General features: G+C 36.2%; 1 protein-coding gene across 4 annotated transcripts; it reads left to right on the top strand.

Moving 5' to 3' along the window:
* The first annotated feature begins 2612 nt into the window (after positions 1-2612).
* On the top strand, positions 2613-22030 carry Ogfrl1 (opioid growth factor receptor like 1). Of its 4 annotated transcripts, XM_076858505.2 has the most exons (9): positions 2905-2964; positions 3949-4028; positions 7002-7088; positions 7240-7321; positions 9773-9851; positions 9950-10016; positions 10130-10275; positions 14934-15585; positions 16116-22030. In XM_076858505.2, the coding sequence occupies exons 2-9, from the start codon at positions 4017-4019 to the stop codon at positions 16152-16154; spliced, it is 1164 nt and encodes a 387-aa protein (XP_076714620.2). In that variant the 5' UTR covers positions 2905-2964; positions 3949-4016; the 3' UTR covers positions 16155-22030. The 4 variants fall into 4 exon arrangements, with proteins under 4 accessions (XP_076714618.2, XP_076714617.2, XP_076714619.2 ...); XM_076858503.2 differs by lacking the exon at positions 3949-4028 and having other exon boundaries at positions 2613-2964; positions 7243-7321; XM_076858502.2 differs by lacking the exon at positions 3949-4028 and having other exon boundaries at positions 2613-2964.
* The last annotated feature ends 367 nt before the right edge of the window (positions 22031-22397 follow it).

Here is a 22397-nt window from a genome sequence, read left to right as displayed (position 1 = left end):
CTCAGAATTTCACATTTTCCAGATTCTAATTTTCAAGCAAGTCCCTGAGGTCAGCCCCAATTCAAGAGTTGGAGATAAAACTATGTTATGGTTTGAATGTGAGGTGGTCCCCAAAAGCTCATGTGGGAGACAATGTGAGGAAGTTCAGAGGAGAAATGATCTGGTCATGAGATCTTTAATCCCATCAGTGAACTAGTCCCTTGATGGGTTTAACTGGGTGGGAACTGAAGGTGGGTAGGGTTTGGCTGGAGGAGGTGGGCCATTGGGGGTGTGGCTTTGGGTTATATATTTTGGATCTAATGAATAGAGTCCTTTTCTTTGCCTCTGATCATTATGTGAGCTGCTTCACTCTGCCAGTCTTTCCCATGATGTTCTGCCTCATCTCAAGCTCCAAGGAATGGAGCTTGCTGTCTATGGACTGGGACCTCTGTAACTGAACTTTTTCTCCTTTATAATTGTTCTGGTCAGGTCTTTTAGACGTAGCGGTGGAAAAAGCTGATTCAAACACGATCTTAATGAAAGGAGAACAAAGAAAGTATGGTTATCTTCAATCCACATACACCTGCGACCAACTGAGCAGCACCAGTACTCCCCAGACTCTCTATGTTACAGGCCCTGGAATGCTTCATGCTGGGTGGATAGCATTTACTTTTACAGGGTGTTCTGGTCCTCTGCAGATGGAAGATGAATCAAATTCCCAACTTTTAGTGTTGGATTCATATGTTTTGCAGCTGTCACACATTTTCTTCACTAAGCTATTGTCAATCTAAATAACAATCAGAGAGAAATTGTCCAAAGAATAATGATATTTATTTGGGAATAGCAGAGCATTGCAATGGGAGTCTGATGCCATAGTGAGCTATGGGTATATTTAAGAAAGTTGAGCAAGGGGAAGTTATTAAAGGCAAAAAGGGAGGAAATTTACATAAGATAGAGTTAATTGGTCTTGGCAATGGGAGGAAGGAGTTGCTATTAGTGCATAGGGAGAAGTACTGTTTCTGGGAAAGTATTCTGCCAGGTTTATCTTGTTTGTATTGTTGCAGTCTTACAGAACTTTAAACTTTGTTACAAAAATCTGTTATAGTGAGAGAGAGGTGTAAAGCACTTAGTTTCTGTAGAACTCTCCTGTGAGCCTTAGAAAGCTCTTGAGAAAGTATTTATCTCAAACAAGCAAGGACTCTGCCCCTTCATTGCTTCCTGGCTGTATTTTGTCTGGGTCTGATGAAAGCAATTTCAGTATACATCATCAACTTTCATACCATATGACCAAAAAGCTTTTTCATGTGTCATGTGTCTACTTATTAGTTTTAGAGCTTTTCCCAGTAATAAGACTATAAAAGGTCAGAACTGGAAGTCACTTGGGAGATAGAAATCTGGTCCCATTTCATAGATGAAGGACTGCCATTGTGATGCTTAAAGAGAGGCAATCCTGACTTAACTGTGTGATGGATGACCTGTTCCTCTGATCTTCTTCCCTTAGAAATAGCCCATCTCCCTTGATTTGGCATCCTGTTCACCATGAAGCATTTAAAAAGAAACTATCCATTCCAAGTACAACTGTCCAATCGTATTTATGTACAATTTCTGGCCCAATTCAACAATGTTTACTGAGTGCCTATCAAGGTTGACTGTGGTCCAAGGCACTGGGCTATAGTTGAACCAGTACTTTAGAGACACACACAGAAGGCTCTGACTCCTAGAGGCTTTCCTGTCCCTACTAGTTAGAAAGTCAGGGTACAAATTCTATTATAGTCATTTTTCTCTGGATGACTTATTTGATGATGTTGTTTATCTTTAATATTTCTTAATGTGGTTCCCCCGCCTCCTTTCATTGATAGAACAGAGCATGGAGCTAAAGATTCTTCCCTTATAATCAGCCTATTTGTTCTAAGGAGGCATTTTATCTACACAGAGCATGGATTTGGAGGAGGTGTTGGGGTAATACTATCAGAGATCAATGTGCTGGTCCATTATTGCTCTTTTTGTTTCAAAAGACGTTTGCTTTTTAGATGAGGTGACATCCTTATTCAGATTACAGGGATTCTAGGTTGCTTGGTCTTCCTGTTTATATGGTGCCCAGTCACCATTAGCTTTTTGTCTTCTTCTGCTGCAGCTCATTTATCTTCCTCTTGGCCCAGAGGGAGAGGAGGTGGGGGATATGGACAGGACCCATCAGCTGACAATGACACCCCCTTGACATAAACGCTAGCCCTTGACTCTCAGAACCCAGAGGGATCACTCTCCTGCTCAGCTAGGAGGTGGTTCCCTCCATGGTGGTTCCTGGCCCCAGGTGGGGAGCGGGAGCCCCAGACCCCTAAGCGCTCCAGGCAACGCCAAAGGCCAAACGATAACAGGCCTTCCAGAGAGGGGAGTGGAAGTGAGGCGCTTCACCCGGGATCAGGAAAGACTGCCGGGCCTGGGAGTGGCAGTGCGCTCCCCCGGGCTCTGGGCCGACACTGGCTCCCGCCGGTGGGGAGGAGAAGGAACCAGATGGGCGGGTTCGAGCGTGTGCGGCGGCGGTCCTGGGGCCGCCGGCTCCTCCCCGCGAGTGTGCCTGTCTGCTGCTCTCCGCGCTGAGGCAGTGCGGCGGCGGGCGCGCCGAGGCTGCCGCCCAGCGCCCTGGCCGCGGCCATGCCCGGGCCCTAGTGTGCCTGCCGCAGCCCGCGCCGCGCGCCCAGCAGCCCCGCGCCCAGCAGCCCGGCGCCCGCCGCCGCCTCTTCAATGGGCAACCTGCTCGGCGGGGTCAGCTTCCGCGAGCCCACCACCGTGGAGGATTGCGACTCCACCTGGCAGACCGACTCGGAGCCGGAGCCGGAGCCGGAGGAGCCAGGGCCGGGAGGCGGCGGCGGCAAGGGCCCGGGGCAGGAACCCGAGGAGCCCGCGCAGCCTCCGGAGCGAGCTGGGGGGCGGCCCCGCGCCAGCCCTGCGCCGGACGAGGACGCCGAGGCGGCGGGCGCCGAGCAGGTACGCGGCCCCCGGTGGCCTCGGGCCGGGCTGGAGCGCTGGTGAGAGGAGCGAGCGCCGAGCACCCCCTCGTGCCGAGGGCAGGGGTGCTGGGCGGCTGCTGGTCCTCTGCGTCCCGACCCCTCCGCGCCCGCGGCTGTCTAGAGGCTCGGCTGACCCGAGAGGCCTGCAGCGGCGTGGAGCACTGGGGTCGCCCGCTGCTGGCCTGGGCCCTGACTCTGGGTACGACAGGGAAGTCCCTCAGGGCTTAAATCCAACTTGAATGGGTTTTCTTTGCCTCTGCAGCGCAGCTAGGTAATGCGAAGGTGGGGTGGGAGGAACCTGGCTAAAAATAGAGGATTGTGAAAAGTCGACTAGTGCGTGTTGTTGGTTAAAAAAAATGTATTACGAATAAAATGGGACTGCAATTGCCAAGCAGCTGGCAGTGTCTCCTACTATGGGGTCTACAGCCATTAAAAGTACTGCGGAAGCCTCTCATCCGAAGTTAAACTTCGTAGTTCTTATCCCAAGTAAGGCCTTTCACCAAGTTCAGGACATTCTTCAAAAGTGTTATTTCGCCTAGAAGACTTGTTGATCCAACAGTGCTTAAACCATTCGACTAATACAGTTTGGACGAGAGGTTAGTAAGTAAATGGCATCTTTAACTTCTGGATTCAAAAAATAATCAGAAACTTGAAAAAGGAGGAACTACATATTCTTCACCCTATGAAGAAGTGTGCCTCGTGTTTGAGGTTTGTGGTTCCGTATTAGGCCTTCTATCAGTTATGGGGCAGCAGCGAGAGTGTGAAAACAGTCCAAACACCAATGTGACCTCCCGGTTTCAGGGGAACCACCACCTACTTATTACTGTGAGTGCTGCCTCATCCATCTTGATGATGATTCTGCATAGGAAGGGAGGAACCTACCTATGTTTTCTTAGTGGAGGATCTGGCCAAACATGCTATTTAAATGAGCTGCAATTTCAGGGTGAAATTTTTCTTTTAGTTTTCATTTTAGAGAAAACTGAAGCTTACAGACAATGAAACTGCCCAAGATCATATAGGAAGAGAAATATGCAAACCCAAGTACGTCTGTTATCACAGTCAGAATCTTGGACTTTTTTGGAATCCTGAGTATACCTCTCCTCTGCCTATTGTGCTCTGGTTGGCTCCTCTGTCATTTACATTGCTAATTTAACCTTAGGGAAATATTAGATGCTGTTCTGGTGTTTTCTCCTTCTCTTTGCTTCCCAATTAACTTCTATGGAACTTCTTCAGAACTTTGGGATATCAATCCAATTAACCAGGTCAATCTGTATGAAACAATGTAATTGAAGTTTCAAACAGGTAATTGCAACCATAATAAATAGTAGACCACATGCACCCTTTCATTCCCATTTAATGGTTAATTCTCATTGGTGTCAACATATAACTTCTAAAAAAAAAATACATACGAATTCAACCTTTTGACTGTCCACCCCATTTGCTCCCCACTAACAGTCAATCTATTTGCAAGTACTATTGGAGCTTCCTGTAAAGTACATTACAGACTGACTACTTCTCACCACTTGCACTATTGTCATCCTAGTCCCAGTGAATATTAGACAAATGATGGTATCATTAACTAAGATGAAAAAGTTCAAGGAGAAAGCAGCTCTGGAGGGTAAATCAAGGTTTTTCTTGAGTTTAATATCATTTTAGATATCCAAGTAGACCAGTTGAGTAGTTAATTTTATTTATGAGTAGAGCATTTAAGATCAGAGATAAAGTCCAAGAATATAAGAGGTCATCCAGGAGTGGGGAGGAATGAGAATTAAGTCCTGGTTACTCCTGTGTTCAGAGATGTAAAGAGAAGGAACCCCAAAAGGAAGTAGACAAAGGGGATAAGTGAGACAAGAAGTAAACTAAGAGTGTGGTATCTTGAAAACCAAGTACTAAAAGTGTTTCAGGAAGGATGGAGGCCTTCACTGGCTCTGTGCTGTTGGGAGGGTACCAGAGATGAGCATTGAGAATTGGTTTGGCAAGATGGAGATTTGTCAGCAAAGTTCCCAAGAACTATTTTGAAGGGATGCTGAGGATAAAGCCTGATTGGGGTGGAGAATGGTGAAAGAGAAAAGGAGGAAAGAGGAGTAGGAGTGATTTGATGATTTACTATAAAATTAGAAATAAGGATCTATAATTGATGGTGGCCTTGGAAGGTGTTGTGTGTTTATTCCAAGATTAAAGATATACAGTATGTTTGTTTGCTGAGAAGACTGATCCAGAGAAGAGGGAAATTTTGATGATCCAGGTAAGAGGAACTATATGTTAAGGAGCAAGACCTTGCTTGAGCAGGAGACGGGGTCAGGACAGAGAGTCCAAAAGAAATAGGGGCTGAAGGTGCAGTGACAGATACTGCCAAGCTGATAAACTTAGAGGTTGGAGGGTGTAGTCATTTTCATGATTATCCTGGGGAGCAGGTAAGGCATGAGTCATTATCTCCATTTCATAGATGATAAAACTAAGATTCAACCAAGTGATTTACTTAAGTCCTCACAAATACTAAGTAGCAGAATTAAGACTCACCTTAGTCTGACTCCAAGTCTTGGGCTATTAATCTTGTACTAAATTTTCCATATATCCTTCACTTGTAGTGCAACTGAAGTTGATTCAGACCTAATTATTTGGGCTTGGAACCTGCCTGATTCTTGCACTGTCACTGGGCCCTGGGTCTTGTTCAATTTCCCCTAACCTCAGTTACCTTGTTTCTAAGATGGAAACACTAATAGTTGTCAGCCAGGTGTGTTGCAAGAATCAAATTAAATAATATACATGTAAGTACTTTATAAATGAAAAAGTATTTTCTATACAAGTGTAAGATGATGATTCATATGGTTGTAGCTCAGGATAAATAGATCCAGAAACTTGCTAGGCAGAGCTATTTTGAAACGTGTGGCAAGGTCCAGACTTTAAACTTTCCCTTGCTTATGTAACATGACGGGGTAACTAATGTAAAATATCAGAGGATTTGGTATTAAAGCATCTCTGTACTTGTAGTAAGAGTGAGAATCACACCACTTCAAAGATGTGTGAAAATTGCTTAGAGGATGTCAGTCTGTCAACACAGAGGGGGGCAGAGACAATGAGAAAAGAGTTTGGAGCAAAGCTTATAATGAGTATTCAGTTCTAAACATTGTAGTCTTCATCATTTTTGTTGTTCTCATTGTCTTTCAGCATGAACTGGACACAAAACATACTTTATAACAATATTTTCAGTTAGAGAATGCGAATTCATGATATTGACCTGCATGTTTACATTAAAAATGAGGGGTAGGAACTTCATGGGAATAAGAATTTAGCTTAGGATGTAAATATTATGAGTGAGCTACCACATGTAAATTACTTCAATCTGATGTTCATTCCATTTGAGAACATTTTATTGTTTTGAGTGTATATATTTTAAATTTGCTGATTTATGTCACCTCACATTATCATTGAATGAACAGATGATTATCCATGCTTTTGTGTACTTGTTATGGTGCTATAAAGGATGGAGTTTAGAAAGCTATTTCGTTTGTTTTAAAATCATCCTTTCATAAATATTGCTTGACTTCTGTGCACAATTAAATGTTGCAAATTTAATGACAATTTTTCTTTGTAAAATTGATTTATCATTCTAACTTTTTTTAGTATTATCTAAAGTATTCTAAAATAAGCTTTGTCATAGGATCATTTTGGTAACAGCTGGTAAAATACATGTTTTGAATTCATTTTGAGTTCTATTTCTGATGGATATCGATCCATAACATTTGTCCTCCAAAGGCATTTGGTGAATAGTAAAGTCTTTAATTTAGTAATATGCCATAGGGCAAAAATTTTTGGTACAAGTAAGGAAAAGGGAATAGTAGCAAATGTTGCTACTATTACTAAAAGACAATTATAATCTTTTTATTGTTCTGGGCAAGTTGAAAATTTTCAGACTTTCTTTATGGGTGTTCATTATTTCAAATTTGTTCTGGAAATTTTGCAGTGAAATTTTCTTGCATTAACATGTAAATAGAGTTTCACTTTTTATTTTAGGGTGGTGATTCCTCTGAAGCAACTGCCAAACCAAAGAGAAGTTTTTATGCTGCAAGGGATTTGTACAAATACCGACATCAGTACCCAGTAAGAGTGTAGGATGTTTTTCTTTTAAATGTAAAATATTTCCCTTCTGTTTTCCTAATTTTATGGTGCCAATGAGAAAAACATCAGAAGGGTCCTTGTGCCTTTTTTTTGTATTTCCATGTACTAGAGATTGATTTATTTTTTCTTTTAGCAGAACTTCAAAGATATCCGATATCAAAATGACTTGAGCAATCTTCGTTTCTATAAGAATAAAATTCCATTTAAGCCAGATGGTGAGTAATCTGCTACTTTGGTAAAAAGCAAACTTTAAATAATAGCATACACCTGGGTATTCTTTGTTTATTCCATGTTTAATACATTTTTATTGCATCTGTAAACTGACTTTACCATTCAGTCAAATGTGTCTCCAAAGTCCTAGGCTTTAGGATTGTGGACACACTTGGTAAATTCTGGAGGAGTAGCTATTTATTAGTGATACCTTCCCACAATTTGTATATCATCACTATTATCTGAGAGGTACTAGGGGCAATGTTTTGTGAACAGAAAAGAAGAGATTTATAGAACCATAAAGTTTTAGACTACTAAGGATTTTAGAGGAGCTCAAATTCAGCTTTCTCATCTTAAAAATGAGGTCAGAGGGAGTTCAATGATTGACTTGCTGGGTCACTCAGCTAATTGTCGTGTTAGGTCTAGGTTCTAGGGTCCACTGTTCTTTCCAGTATGCCATACCCTTAAATTATTTAGAATGTGAGTGAAAATGCTGTCTGTATTTGGAATTATCTTTCCTGTCAGTTTCAGAGCTATGGGTCAGGAAGATACAGCCATCCCAGTTTAGTGTTCCAGGATCCTGGGAAAGGGAGTGAGGATGCGGTAGATCTCCATCTACTTCTGCCAAAAAAATTTGTCTCCTTCACAACTCTACAGTTGCCCTTGTAGGATCTTTTTCAAACCCTTAGGGAGAGGATGCAGCTGCTATGGTAATTTGACCACAAAATTGCATATTTCATTGAAGCACCACACTGTGGTTCATGATGGGCAGCCTCATTTTATCCAGGTCAAACCAGGGAAGCTGAGGCCAACTTCTCTCTTTAGAGTCCCTTTCTGTTTGAGATGACTATGCAGTCCTGGTTCTTGCTCCTTGTTCTTCATGGAAACTGAGCCAAATCCACATCAAAGTGAGTCAGGAAATGAGGGTCATGGATTGTAAGACTTTCAAGGTGGCAAGATCTTGCATTCTTTGGTAAACTGGAGGAAAGAGATCCTGCTTTTCCTCCTTGAACTGGAAGAAAGAGATCTAAAGGCTGGATTGGGTATTAAGAGGAGGGAGTCCCAATTTGTGCACTGAGAAATGTATAAATTGGGAGTCAAGTGGCCACATCTGCTGTTTTCGAACTTTCTGGTGTCCTAAAAGCCTGCTTGAATTTGAAGGAAAATTCTGGATAAAAATGTACTTTCTGTTTACTAATGATAGAAATATGCTGCTTTTATTTTAGTCAATGGAAAAATATTGACTAAATTATTAGTTTTGTTAGGACTTGGTGTAAGAAAACCTTTTGAAGAAATGCACATAGTTTGTTAATTTGTCTCTAATTTGAACGTCATAAAACTCAGCTAAAGAAATGCCTTTAAGTGTTAAAAATATTGAACATAAATTTACGACAGTATTTAACTCTATTTTTACATTTCTAGTAGTGAATTTATTTTTGAGTTAATAATTTAAAGCTCAGGCAGCTTCAAGCAACTCATTAAATTTTTTGTATTTTATCACAAAATTTATTTTGAAACCTTAGATAATGGGGGTCAAAAATGTTAGCTAAGTTTATATTAAACCTTATTTTAGTGTATTACACAAATGCATCAACTCACACACTTTGCTCTCCAGTGTGTACACGCAAATGCACACTTGCCAGTAAGTATAGTTTGCTGTGGTATATTTTACTTATTAAGTGGGAACAGAGGTCATTGGAGGGAAAAACAATGACAAAGGCAAATGGTTTTAGCATTTTACCAAGTACAGAAATGGTGACCTCTGAAGGAAAGAAGGAAGTGAGCTGTGTTTAGAAAGGAACTATGCTTCTGTTTCTGTAAAATTGACTAAATGACTACATAGTCAATTGTTAGGACCTTGATAGACTTGAGTATCAGGAGGATTTTACCATAGTAAGTTCTTGTAGGGGAACACTGGGACATGGTAAAAGAGCATACTCTCCAGAAATAGAAAGACCTATGTTCTACTCCTAGATTTATTTTTTCACTAATGTGTGAGCAGCAAATTGCACAATTTCCTTAGTAAAATGGGAGAACACTGAGAGTTTTTTCTTACAGGGCAAGTAGTAAATATTTGTGGATTAGCAAGTCTCTGTTGCCAGCTACTCAACTTTGCTATTATGGTATAAAAGCAACCATAGACAATACATAAATTAATCTTTGTAGCTGTGTTCTGATAAAACTTTATTAATAAAAAAACTGGCAGGCCAGGATTTGCCAACCTCTACTGTAGAGTACATTGCCCAATAGAATCTTCTGTGATTTGAGTACTATTAATTTTTTTGTACTTATAACTGAGTATATGGATAGGATATTCTTCTTTAAAAAACATTATTCTTGTGTACTATTTTTAAATTTTTAAAAAGTTTTAATATAAAACTCAGGTAATTCAAATCTTAAAATGCCTTCACAGTGTTTTAATCCTCTCTTTCATTTTCTAAATATTTACCATTTAGGTGTTTACATTGAAGAAGTTTTAAATAAATGGAAAGGAGATTATGAAAAGCTGGAGCACAACCACACTTACATTCAATGGTCAGTTACATTTTATCTATCTTGAACCATGTCCTATTTAATTATGTATGCTTTATAGACAATGTTAATAGAAAAAAATTTATTTTTTTAAAAAATAGGCTTTTTCCCCTGAGAGAACAAGGCTTGAACTTTTATGCTAAAGAACTAACTACATATGAAATTGAGGTAATGCAGACTCATTTCATTTTATGTAAAGTGGCCAAATAATAGTGTCATTTTATTTTCCTGGTAGCTACTAAGTCATGTCAGCTGACCCTTTTTTCCATTTTTCTTATTAGGAATTCAAAAAAACAAAAGAAGCAATTAGAAGATTCCTCCTGGCTTATAAAATGATGCTAGAATTTTTTGGAATAAAACTGATTGATAAAAATGGAAATGTTGCTCGGGCTGTTAACTGGCAGGAAAGATTTCAGCATCTGAATGAGTAAGTAAAGCCCTTGTGATAAATAAATGGTATTTTCCTGTAGTCAGAGTTCTCTGTGGAACATAGGAATAGCTAGCAGTTGGGCCAATAATTTATGTTCAAAATTCACTCTGAAATGCATTTTATTCCTTGTTCAATATTCTAATATAAAATAATAATGAAAAAGAACTAAATTCCAAGTAGAAACACAGCAGTTTAGCTTCGGAGTTGTTTCTTGCTGAAGTTCCCACGTGTGGCCAAATGAGCTTCTTACCCTCTTCCTACCACAGTATTTGGAATTTATGGTTATTGTTTACATGCAATCTTTTGTTTTCCTTCTACTGGGCTTCTTGGGTCACAGTCAGTTTCTAACACCTTCAAGCTTGATGCTTCTTAGATTAAATTCATGATTTAAGCCTATGATGTATAACAATCATTATATAGGAATGAGATGTACCTGTGCCTTTTACTAAAACAGAGGAAATATTATAATTATCTTTACTATTTAGGTGAAATAAAAAACATATGTTTTAGCTACTAACCCCCAAAACCTACAAAGAAAAATTTAACATAGCTTATTTGGATATGTTCTGCTATTTTTGCTTGGATATTTATAACTTTCATCAATACTCATAACCAAAAGCTTATTTTTAAAAATATTTTCTTCATACGCTCACTGGCTTTTTTTTTTCTTTTAATTATAGAGTGACTTATAAGAGCTGGACTATAAAACCAACAGTTTTAAAGCACTTTTTAGCACATTATAATTAGCTAACTGGGCAAGTACTAAGAGGAAAAAAAGAGAACAAACTTAAGTAATTCTTTGGTCAGAACAATGTGAATTTTGGCATCAGTTATGTAAATGATTTGTCTTCTAGGACTTTCGTCTTGCTTTGGTAAAATAGGTATAAAAAAGTTGAGCCTTCTTTTTCCTTTTTGGTTATTATCAACACTATTAAAATGGTAACTTGTATGAAAATACTTAGGATATGTGCATAAAGATTATGATCCTGATTAGCCACCCCTTAACTCATAACTCAAGTTTTGGTGTGTGTGTGTGTGTGTGTGTGTGTGTGTGTGTGTGATCTCTGCCTGAGCAGTGCAGGTAAGTATCTCTGGACAAAGTTTCTAAGCACTTAGGTCACGCTGTCAAAGAAAGCTGTATGCTAGTAGCCTATTGTTAGGAAGGATGGTTGAAGTAAGACTTTAGAAAGGGTCGGATAGGGCCACATTTTTTGTGTACTCACATCTAGCATTTCAAAGTCTCTTTTTCTCAACTTGGTTTTGATCAGAATAGTAATTTTGTTTAGTAAATTTTTTGTTGAATGAATAAATCATGAACAAAATGTGGTTTTCGGACTCAAATCCTCCTTTGGTTTTATTGTCAGATCCTCTGATTTATAGCTATAAACAGGGCCCTTTCTGAAGGCTTTAGCTGAAAGATCTCCTGGCTTGAGTCAGGGAGGCGAGTCTGAATTAACCATCCTACTCACTCTGCTCCATCTAGCTACCTTTCCTCTACTGTGCACTGTCTTTCTTTGCCTTTCCAGTTCTGGATTAACTGTCTTAGAATCTGCCAGAAAACATTTCCTCTCTGGTTTAGTTGCCAAAAATTTTTTTGACTAGATTTGAACAAATCATGTGGGATGATATGAAAATGTCTATTCCATCTTCTTCTTCTGTTGAGTCCTTTTCTCATTTATTCTTAAATGTCACAGTGTATATGTGTTTTAATCTGTATGGCATCTTAAGTTTTCTAGAATAGGCAAAGAACTCAGTATACTTATAGTAGCTAAGCAGAGGAAAATTATTGAATCAAAAGAAATATAATAACATGGAGTAAACCAGTGACCATTTTAAAAGAAGTGAAATATTTCCAGTCATGAGAGTATAGAGATATAGGCCAACCACTAAGATGTAATTATGATTTTATTTGTAATCAGCTTAGATTACTGAGCCATAGTGGGGACATATGTTAGGCCCAGAAATCCCTTCTAACTTTCCTATTTTCTGATTCTTGCTTTTTGTGTGTTCTCTCTTCACCTATCTAGTTTCCTGACCATGTCAGACTGTTTACTGCCTTTATATCTGTTGAAGTCCAATTGCTTTTCTATGTGTTGTACATCCTCAAGACTGCTTGTAACACTAGTGGGTTTTAGCCACTCTCCTCTCATTCATTGTGACACGTCAAATCATACTGAAACACCCAATTGTTCTCTTCTGTAATTTTATTTCCAATCCCTGATTATCATTTTCTTCAACAGAAGTTTTTGTCCTTTTATACTGTAAATATATTAACTGGAGAATATGTAGATAAAGATAAATGTACAGATATTTTAACTTGACCATTCATTGAAGATGAATTGTATGAAATTGAGCTGGTTGCAAATACATATTCATTTTGTCACATAGCATCTCTTGTAAACATTCTTCCACCTTTCCATACATCAATTTTTCACAGACATGTGAAGCAGATGTTCCTCAAGAGTTTTGTCACTAAGTTGTTCAAATACACAAACTCCATACAAATGTTAACAATTAAGTCAATTCTACTGTTGGTGACCCATTGTCTTAACTTCTCTCAGATTGTACTATCTCCTAACACTCTTATTTCCTAACTATGAAAAAATACAAATTCATAAAACTAAAACATATCTGTGCTATTTTTTGCCCTTTGAGCTTCAAAGAGTTGGATGTAAAGACACTACTTAGTATAACAATACTTAGTATAATACTTGGAAAACATCCAGAAGGATAGAGATGTTAAAAATTATTGTCTTTTCCAGTATATGGTTAGCCTGAATCATTAAGATTTTGTTTTGTCCACATTCTTTCATTAAAATATAAGGCCATGGAAAAACCCCTTTCCATATCTAAAATAATTTGTCAATATCCTTCTTCACCATTCTCAAATAATTTCCTAGTTATTCCTAAGTAAAGACTCTGAGTACTTTTGGAAGCTAGGACAGAACTTTGTAAAAAGTGAAGTGACTGAGCTATAAAACAGGTTTCAGAAAGTACGAAATTTAAGTGCTGGTTCTGATTGGGTGGGAATGTTGGATAATACCTACCTGAACTGTTGATGACACACGATTAATACGTGTAGCTGAAGACTCCTTTAGGCTTTGGTAAGGTAAGGATTGAGCTGAATGAGTTTGTGGAAGTAGAGTATGAATAGTGAAAAAAAACTCTGGGAAAGAATTAATCCAATAATGGCCTTAGTTTTGAGATAGAGAGGAAAGATAATAGTGTAATTTGGGGAAAGATTGCATCTTTGGAATCAAGGCCCACAGAAATGAGATTTAAATTTTTCTGATAGTGTAAGAGGAAGTGAGAGTGACCAGGATGGAAGAGAATTAGGTTATTAATTTGGAACAGGTACAAATTTGGTGGTTCACAATAACAAATCTTTAGAGATAATGATAAGAATAATCATGTTAAATAGTATCTGATATTTGTTGAATTTTTCATGCCCTACATATCTATAAATTCACTTGATTTTTATAAAAGTCCAGTAAGTTGTGGGATGTTTGTCCCATTTTGCAGATGAAGATACTAAGAGAGTCGTCATGATTTCACATAGCTGCTAAGTGACAGAGCCAGAGTATGACTGACTCTGAGGCTCATGCTTTCAACTGTTAAATGATGTTCTGTTAAATAAGTCATTTTTGCATCCTTTGTCAGAATTGTTCTAGCCAGGTAGAATGGTTTTTGCTGCTTTCCTTGTGAATTTGGCTTACGTGGTGGATTTTGCTGTTCAGTGGACACTATTAATAACACCATTCAGCTGTTAGGTAATGTTTTTAGTTCAACCCTAGCTACCTTTGATGAGTACTATACATCATTGGTAGTGTTGCAGACACAGAAGTTATCCCTTATCCACAAGGTATAGGTTCCAGGCACCCAGTGTATGCCTGAAACCATGGAAGGTGTAGAATCCTGTGTATACTATGGTTTATTCTCAGCATACATGCCTTTAATATAGTTTAGTTTGTAAATTAGGCATGGTAAGAGATTAATAATAACAACAACTAATAAATAAACAGAACATTTTTAATAATATACTATGAAAATATTATGTGAACATGGTCTTTCTTGCTTTCTCAAAATATTTTATTGTACTGTACTCTCCCTTCATATAATAATATGGTACTATCTTATGGCTGGTTGTGGTAGCTCCTGTAAATGCTCTTTTAAACCACTTGTTCTCAGTCCTTGGTGAATTTAATAAATAAACAATTTAATACCAGGGGGCATAAATTCAAATCTAAATATTTTTCCAGTACAAAGAACTACAAGGGCAGAGTTTGTTTTATACATTTGAGTTTCACATAGATTGAGATTACATTGAGGTGTAAAGTTTTCATAAACTCTGACTTATTCTTTTTTTGTGTGTGTGTAAAAATTATTTATAGTTTATTCTTTCTTTCCCAAAATGGAACACTTAAAGATGTATTTTTTTAAAAAAGGTTGCTTTTTCTCAATAAAGCTTGTGGAGAAAAGTGGCAGTTCTATAAAAGTAAGGTTCTTTTTATCAATATTTAAGAAAATCATTACAAGGCATATTTCCTTGTCTTATACTTACATACAAAAAATGTCTTCCTAATAGTTTGTATTCTCCTGTTTTCTTCCCCCTAGTTCCCACCCCCCACCTCATTTTATTCAATCCTCTCTTCCAGGTCCCAGCACAACTATTTAAGAATCACCCGTATTCTCAAAAGCCTTGGTGAGCTTGGATATGAAAGTTTTAAATCTCCTCTTGTAAAATTTATTCTTCATGAAGCTCTTGTGGAAAATACTATTCCCAATATTAAGCAGAGTGCTCTGGAGTATTTTGTTTATACAATTAGAGATAGAAGAGAAAGGAGAAAGCTCCTGCGGTTTGCCCAGAAACATTACACGCCTTCAGAGAATTTTATCTGGGGACCACCTAAAAAAGAACAATCAGAGGGAAGCAAAGCTCAGAAAATGCCGGCCCCTCCTGCCTCTAGTCATAACAGTCAAACACAGTCTATGCACAAAAAATCCAAGGACTCCAAAACTTCCTCTTCAGCTGTTCATTTAAATAGCAAAACAGCTGAAGAAAAAAAAGTGGCACCAAAAGAGTCTGGGGAAGAGACAGACAGGCCCAGCCCAGAGCCCAGCAATGAAGCTGCCAAACCAGAAAACACAGAGGACAGTGATACTGAAAATTCAAATGCTCAACCTGAGAAAACAGTTACTGCTCCAACAGAAAGAAAGGGGAGTTCATCTCCTTCTGAAAAAGAAGCAGAGGGCGAAAATCATAACAAAGACTGTGAAAATCCTGGAAATACCAGTTGCCATGATGAGGTACTATTACAGTGAATTATCAGAAAATCAAAAGCCAGTTTAGGTTAAGGGAGGAAAAAGCTACTGTCTAATTTATCCTAAAGAACAGAGATGATGTCATGTTTCCACTGTTAGCCACCTGTTTGTGTTTTCTCTTGTAAGCATTTTGTTGTTATTTGTTTATTTTGGATGACAATGAATTGGATATTTAATGAGAGGATTTAAGACCAGATCTAATAAATGAATATATTCTGTAATGGTTTTAGGAAGTGAATTTTCAAATTCTGTATATAACAATTACTTTAAACTTATTTTCAAGGTATCTAGAAATAATCATGTAGTATTTGATATGCGCGTCAAATATGTTTCTTTCAAGAGACTACAGATCCCATGAAAAAAAATCGAAGACAACATTTTCATTGTATCTCCATACTTTTACCTGATTTTTAGATTAATTTTTGAAGTAGGAAGAAAAAGTTTAGTTTTTCCAGATATATTCAGAAAATATTTTGGATTCTTTGATCCTAATGCTTCAATGTGTTTATTTTTAGATTCTGCTAAGTGAAATGGAGGTCCTGGGGGAGCTCTGACCTCCCCAGCTAATCTGTCAGTCCTGCTGTCTTCTTTCTCCCTCTCTCCTCGCTCGCCGTTGAGCCGCCATCTTTGTCAGCTATCGAGTGTATTTATAGTATACATTAGGATAATCATCTTCTTGACATCTAAATGGAACAGAGGGTGACTTTTAATTTTATGATTTCAGAGTTTTCTTTAAAATAAGAATAAAAATATTTTCTGTATTAAGTGCTTAAAAACAAATTTTGGTGCAAAAGTCCAAAAAAGAACTTTACTTAAATGGGTGTTCTACATAAATTTGGTGGTTGATTCTGGATGCAGATGACTGAAGAATTAAAAAAGGAAAAAAGGAAATTATTCATTTTTTTTTGCAATTCTTTTTTGAAATTATTCATTTTTAAAAGGCATGCCTCTTGCACCATCAATAGGCATATCTCTTAACTCATTAATATATCTCAGTGATATGTGGATTATTAAATTACTATGTTGTTCATTCTACAGTGTATCTTTTAACATATACATATATAGTTTTGCATGTTTAATTTATCAAACTTTCAAATCGAGAACAGTTTGAAATTTCATATACTCAGTTCTAGTAAGAACTTAATTTATTACTAATAATTACTGAAAACAATTTTATTTCCAATAATATTATACTAATTACTATTAAAATCAGAAAATAATCAGAAACAGTGTGATGAGAACTTCAAAACATATACTCAAATATGGAAAAAGCAATGAATATATAAACATTTTCACATTATATCACTTAGAAATAAATTGACTTTTTTTTTAAATCTCTCTTTCACTTTTAAGAAAAGTTCTATTTACTTTAATCCCCTGGAGGATTTTTTTATATGGCCTATTTCATATCCGATCGTATCGTCATCTGTTGTATTCATTGATCCACACTTTAAGCAGTGGATTTCTAGAAAATAATCATACTGATAGTATTTCTTTAGAAATATGATTTTATTGCTTTGAAATTTATGCAAAAACACCCCACTTGCTTAATCTTGATTTTTTTCATGAAAGTCTTAGTAGCACTCATGTTTTATTTCATGTTTCAATATGTAGAATATAGAATACCTTATAATTTTTAGTTCCTATAACATGGCAAGTTGAAGTACTAAGAATTTGAGGTAACAGTTTGTTTGTTTTTTCCATTTTTTTTTTTTACATGCAGGAAATACATGGATCCTCTGACACAGTGCTTGTCATAGCAATGTCTCTGTAGATCTTAATAAACAGTTCCACAGAGTTTAGTGGATAAGAATGAATTGTCAAATTAGGCTGAATTATAGGAATAATATTAATTTAATTCAAAATATCTTACTAGTTGTGTATAGACACTGTATAGACACTTTCAGACTGCTTTCTAAATGCTTAATATTAAACATGTGACCAGATTAGTATCTGGTATCTATTAATACTTTTAATATTTTAATTTAACTTTTAATATTTTTAATAGTTACAGATAGATACTAATACGGTCACATATGTTTAATATTAAATGTTAGTAACTGTTAATAGATAAGTAACTGTTAATATCTTAACAGTTACCATTATCAGATACTAAAATAAATGAATATAATCTGAACTACTTAGAAATTACAGTATATTAAAGCCCTCAGAAGAAAAACATTTCATTTAACAGTTTAGTTTTTAAAATATTATTCTTTATGAGGGATTTTGTTACATTGTGCTACTTTATTTGAGAATAGTTAGTTTCAAGGGGAGAACTTCCTGGCTTCCATCCAAAATAATGGCCTTTTTCCATCATGTGTTTTTTAAATGTATATTCATATGTGACTACAGTTTCCTACATTTGATCTGTAAATAACTAATGAGAAAATTATTAAGTGGAGAATAAGTAGGGATGACATTTCTTTTGCAGATAAAAATTAAATGTCTAGAACTTTTTATATTAAGAATATTTGTATATTTAATGGTTTTTTAAAATAAGATCTATAGATATGTGTTTATGTGTGTCTTAGATATGAAACTGCCCCCTGGGTTTAACTTTTGTTTTGTATTTTTAAAAACTACCATGTGCTTGCAGAAATTTACAGAGAAGCTGTTATAGAAAATTCAGTGAAGCATGGCCAAATAGCTAGAAACATTATTGTATATTTGCAAATATAGTCTTTATTGTTGTACTACAGGCTGCAAGGATAGTTAATATTGGCTATTAATAAAATAGTAACTTGAATTCCATGGCAAATAGATGTAATATTGCTTGTTTAGTCTAGTATATTTCTAATATTTTGTGCTTTCATATATCAAAGGAGATAAAATATGTGAAATTATTTTGAAATACTGTAAAGTGATATAAGATATATTTCTGTACAGTAGAGAAGTTTCTAACATTAAGATTATTGCACCATTAGACATTATCATGCTCAATCTCATAAAAAATTCAAAAGAATCATAAAAGAAATGAAGATATATCTGCTTTCTCTAAATCAAGTCAGTTGTCACTTTAAAAATTATATTGTATAGTTTTGTTTTAGATTTTGAGAGTACTTTTTTTTCCGAGCTTCAAAGAGAAAATAAAATTTACAACTCAGGAGTTCTTAGGGAAGTTCTGGTATTTTTTGCTAAGTATTAAAAATATAAACATGAAAATGGCATAAAACCTGTTATAGTCATTATGTTTCATATTTTGTCATATAAAATTACCTATTCTGCTTCTAGCTTTTATACTTTAACCTGAGTAAAAGTATGATGAAAAAGGAAAAACAGTATAATATACCTCTGAGTTAGTCTTTAAAATATCATTTTGGTAAAATAAACGATGTCAAATTGTCAAAATTTGGTTAGATTGATGAATAAGAGAATATTTGATTAATTGTTTTAATGCTAAATGTCCCAAGTCAATAGAGTTATGGCTGAGTTTATAATCCACTGAGTAATTAAGTCAAACATTTATTTTTTAAGAAACTGTATTAGAGGCTCTTCTAAAATCTCTGTTATGTAAACCAGGAACAGAAAGATGTTGCTTAATTTAATTTAATGACATCTACAAGTTTTTAATGTCCTTTGCGGTAAGTAGATCCCTTGTTACAGGAATGTTTTCAGGATTTCTGTTTTGCTTTCCATTAGAAAATTCCACTTTCTCTTTGCATGTGCGTTCAATATAAGGCAAGAATTAGACATGTTAGGGTCATTTAGATGCAGGTGCAGTTGTAGTGAAAGATGATCTGAGGAAATATTGGACTTAGGAATTGTGTCTGTCCCCTGACTTCTTTCAGTATTGAGTTCTGTGTGGCTCATTACAGGAACAGATTTGTGTGGGCAATCTCTAGGGTGACAGTGAGTCCTGCCCTGCCTTCTGCCTTGTTCTAGTTATCCAACCCACCCAGCAGATTGTGTTCAGGGACAGACTGTAGAAATCTCTTACTACTGAAATTAATAATCATATAGTTATGAATGCCTGGAGGTGTCCAGATGTGCCTTAATGAATGTAAATGGTTTTCATTCCGATGTTTACACTTTTACACCATTGTAAAATCTTGTCATAAGGAACTATTCAAACCATGTATATCACATCAGTTATTTTAATGAAATTTACTTTGGTGCTTTATCATTTTGGAGAAATTTTCATTTGGAATAAGAGCATAAGTTCATAAAAAAGTATACTCACCACAGTATGTGTGATATTTGACAAGAGTTTCGAGGAAGAAAGATTAACCTATATTGTTTCATGTGTTCATGCTTTTTCTTTGCTACATGCTGTAATTTTCACTTTAACCATTCCTTAGTTACTACACAAGTAATATTTATCTGTGTTTTACTTCTTTCTTGTTCTTAGATTCAGATGGATGCAGAAAATGGCGTTATTTAAGAGAAGTCATTAAAACTTTAATCTCAGTAGATGTTTGTAGGAATCTAAAATTAATTTGAAAAACTTATGCTATAATCTTATAGAAACATTTTTTGAAGCCCTGTTCTGTTTTTTTTCTTCCTAGATTAGAGAAAGTGTTCTGTGTCATCAACTTTTCCTATTTTTGTTGTGAAGTTTTTTGTTTTGGTTATTTGTGGGAAATAACTTCTTAATATGTTGTTTTCCTGGATCAAAGTCTTCATGTTGGAGACTCTTATTAATTTTTTTGTATTATGACCCAAACCTTAGCTAGAGGTGGAGGTCAGAGAGGGAGAGATGACTAAGACCCCAGTGGATACTTTGGGGAAATGGAGCCTGCACTGGGTTTTACCCTTTTCATTGACCTGCTGGGTCCTCAGGGCATCTTCTGGATCTTGAGCATGTTGAGCCCTATGATTTCTGACCTCTGGGGAGGATAGGCTGCTTTGCACTCCACACACAATTTTAATGGGTATCAGTTTTGACAAAATATCTGTAATTTATTTGCCACCACTTTGTAGTTGTTTACAAAATTGTGAGTAATTAGGAACTGCTATATAAATTGTGACTCTTTATAAATATCTTAGGAAGCATTAAAATGCCAACCCTGCATGCACCACCTCCCATCCTTTAATAAAAATTTGGTTTGCTCTTTCAGAGTAACATACAAAAACTTTTAATAAAATGATTAAAAGAAAAGGTATTAATGCTCACACGTTATGCTAAAAGGTCCTTTTTTTGTAATTCAGAACACCTTAAGAAAAATATTTAAATTATGATGTTTATCATATTTTCATTTTTTAAATTTTAAAGGAGTTTGTGTAGCAGTTTCTATTCATTAAGGAGATAGTTACATATAAGTTTAGGTCCAAGAAATGTGTAACTTTTGCACTCCTTGGTCAATTGTTTTGTTTTCTCCTGTGCTAACAGATTTAGTTTCATGTGGAAATAAAGAAAACTAATGAAACAAAAAATTAGAAACAGTAATAAGAAACCACAGAAATAAACACCACAAATTATAAATTTGTACAAGTGTCAGTATTATTGGAAGTAAGTGAGGAATGGTCTAAAGAAGCTCAGTGATGGGATTCGCTCCGAGAATCATCTCTGAACTATTTGTGCCAAGGAGATCAAGGATTGATGTGGAAATAGATCCTGTCAGTATACTCACTTAAACCACAAATTTTGCCTACTCCATGTTGGAATCTTCCCTTTGACTGATGGAAGTAATCAATGATCAGATACCAAGTTTAATTCCTTTGTCTATGTGTACCAACAGTCAGTGCTTTTACCAACTTTACCAACTAGAAGTTCAGTTGAGGGACAGGCTGCAGAGCAGGAGAAGAACTCAGTGACAGGTGGGTTGTTAAAGAGGTACTGTTTCCCACATGGTCAAGAGCTGCCAGCACAGTGATCGTGGGGCATTACCATTCAGAGAAGCAAGTGAGCAAAACCTTAGGTCCTCTGACAACTTCCCACCCCCCCTTTTTCTTAAAAAGGGCTTTTACCTGTTTCCCAAGTAGGATATTGTCGTATCTTTTGTATTATCTAAGACGATCAGTCTGGCTAAGTGTAGTCACTACTTAAAGTTGGAAACTATCGTGTCCTGTGTATTTTGAATATTTAAGAAAACGGATATGATTCTTACAAAGAAGGGTTTTACTTGTCACATCAGCTCTGATTATCCAGTGGCCACTGGGCCTTCTCTGTGCTCTGTATTCAACTGCAGTGTGAACTACAGAATGCTATGCATGTTTGTTAGTACCAATACCATGTGTATGTGGTAGAAGTTGTAACCAGTTTCTGGATCTGTATGGTACTATAAAATACTTTTTATAATTCTGTAACTGTATGGCAGTGTTATGCCAAAAATGTATAAAGAGCAATAGTTTCTGTTGCTTACTGCTGTACTTTAAAATATTGTTTCTAAAATAATATATTTAGAATTCCTTTAGAGTAATTATTTTTAATAACTATTGCCAAATATACATCCTGTAAAGCTAATAAAAGCCAATTCATATTAGATAACATTTTAGCATTGTTCTAGAGTCCATTATGTTGATTTTGCATGATTAAAATATTTTTAGAGCTGGAAAAAAATGACTTGCTGTTTTCCTGTGATTAAACATATTTTTATGATTAACACAGAAGGTTAACATTATTTTCTTTATCCTCTGAAATAAATATTTTATTGCAAAGGGTGAAATATTATTTACATATGAAGTTATTTGTATTGTGAGGTTTTATAAGACAGAAAACGTATAAATACTCAGGTGTTAATTGTTCTCTTTTTTACCTTTTCCATGCAGATTTTTTTTGAGATATATTTTATATAGATTAATGACAGTGAGTAACTAATGGAAGTGGCTTTTTTTCTTCATTAAGCAGGCTAATG

The sequence above is a fragment of the Callospermophilus lateralis genome, chromosome 6 (assembly GCF_048772815.1).
Source record: "Callospermophilus lateralis isolate mCalLat2 chromosome 6, mCalLat2.hap1, whole genome shotgun sequence".
NCBI classification, from domain to species: domain Eukaryota; kingdom Metazoa; phylum Chordata; class Mammalia; order Rodentia; family Sciuridae; genus Callospermophilus; species Callospermophilus lateralis.
The sequence above is the reverse complement of the archived record's forward strand: the minus strand, read 5'-3'. Positions and strand labels throughout refer to the sequence as shown.

Bases quoted from the DNA above. Each gene is read 5' to 3' on its own strand.
- Ogfrl1 (XM_076858502.2), top strand. From the start codon at position 2,722: ATGGGCAACCTGCTCGGCGGGGTCAGCTTCCGCGAGCCCACCACCGTG. The intron at 7,089-7,239 runs GTAAGAGTGTAG...TTTTTCTTTTAG, and splicing joins AATACCGACATCAGTACCCA to CAGAACTTCAAAGATATCCG. The intron at 15,586-16,115 runs GTACTATTACAG...GTTTATTTTTAG, and splicing joins ATACCAGTTGCCATGATGAG to ATTCTGCTAAGTGAAATGGA.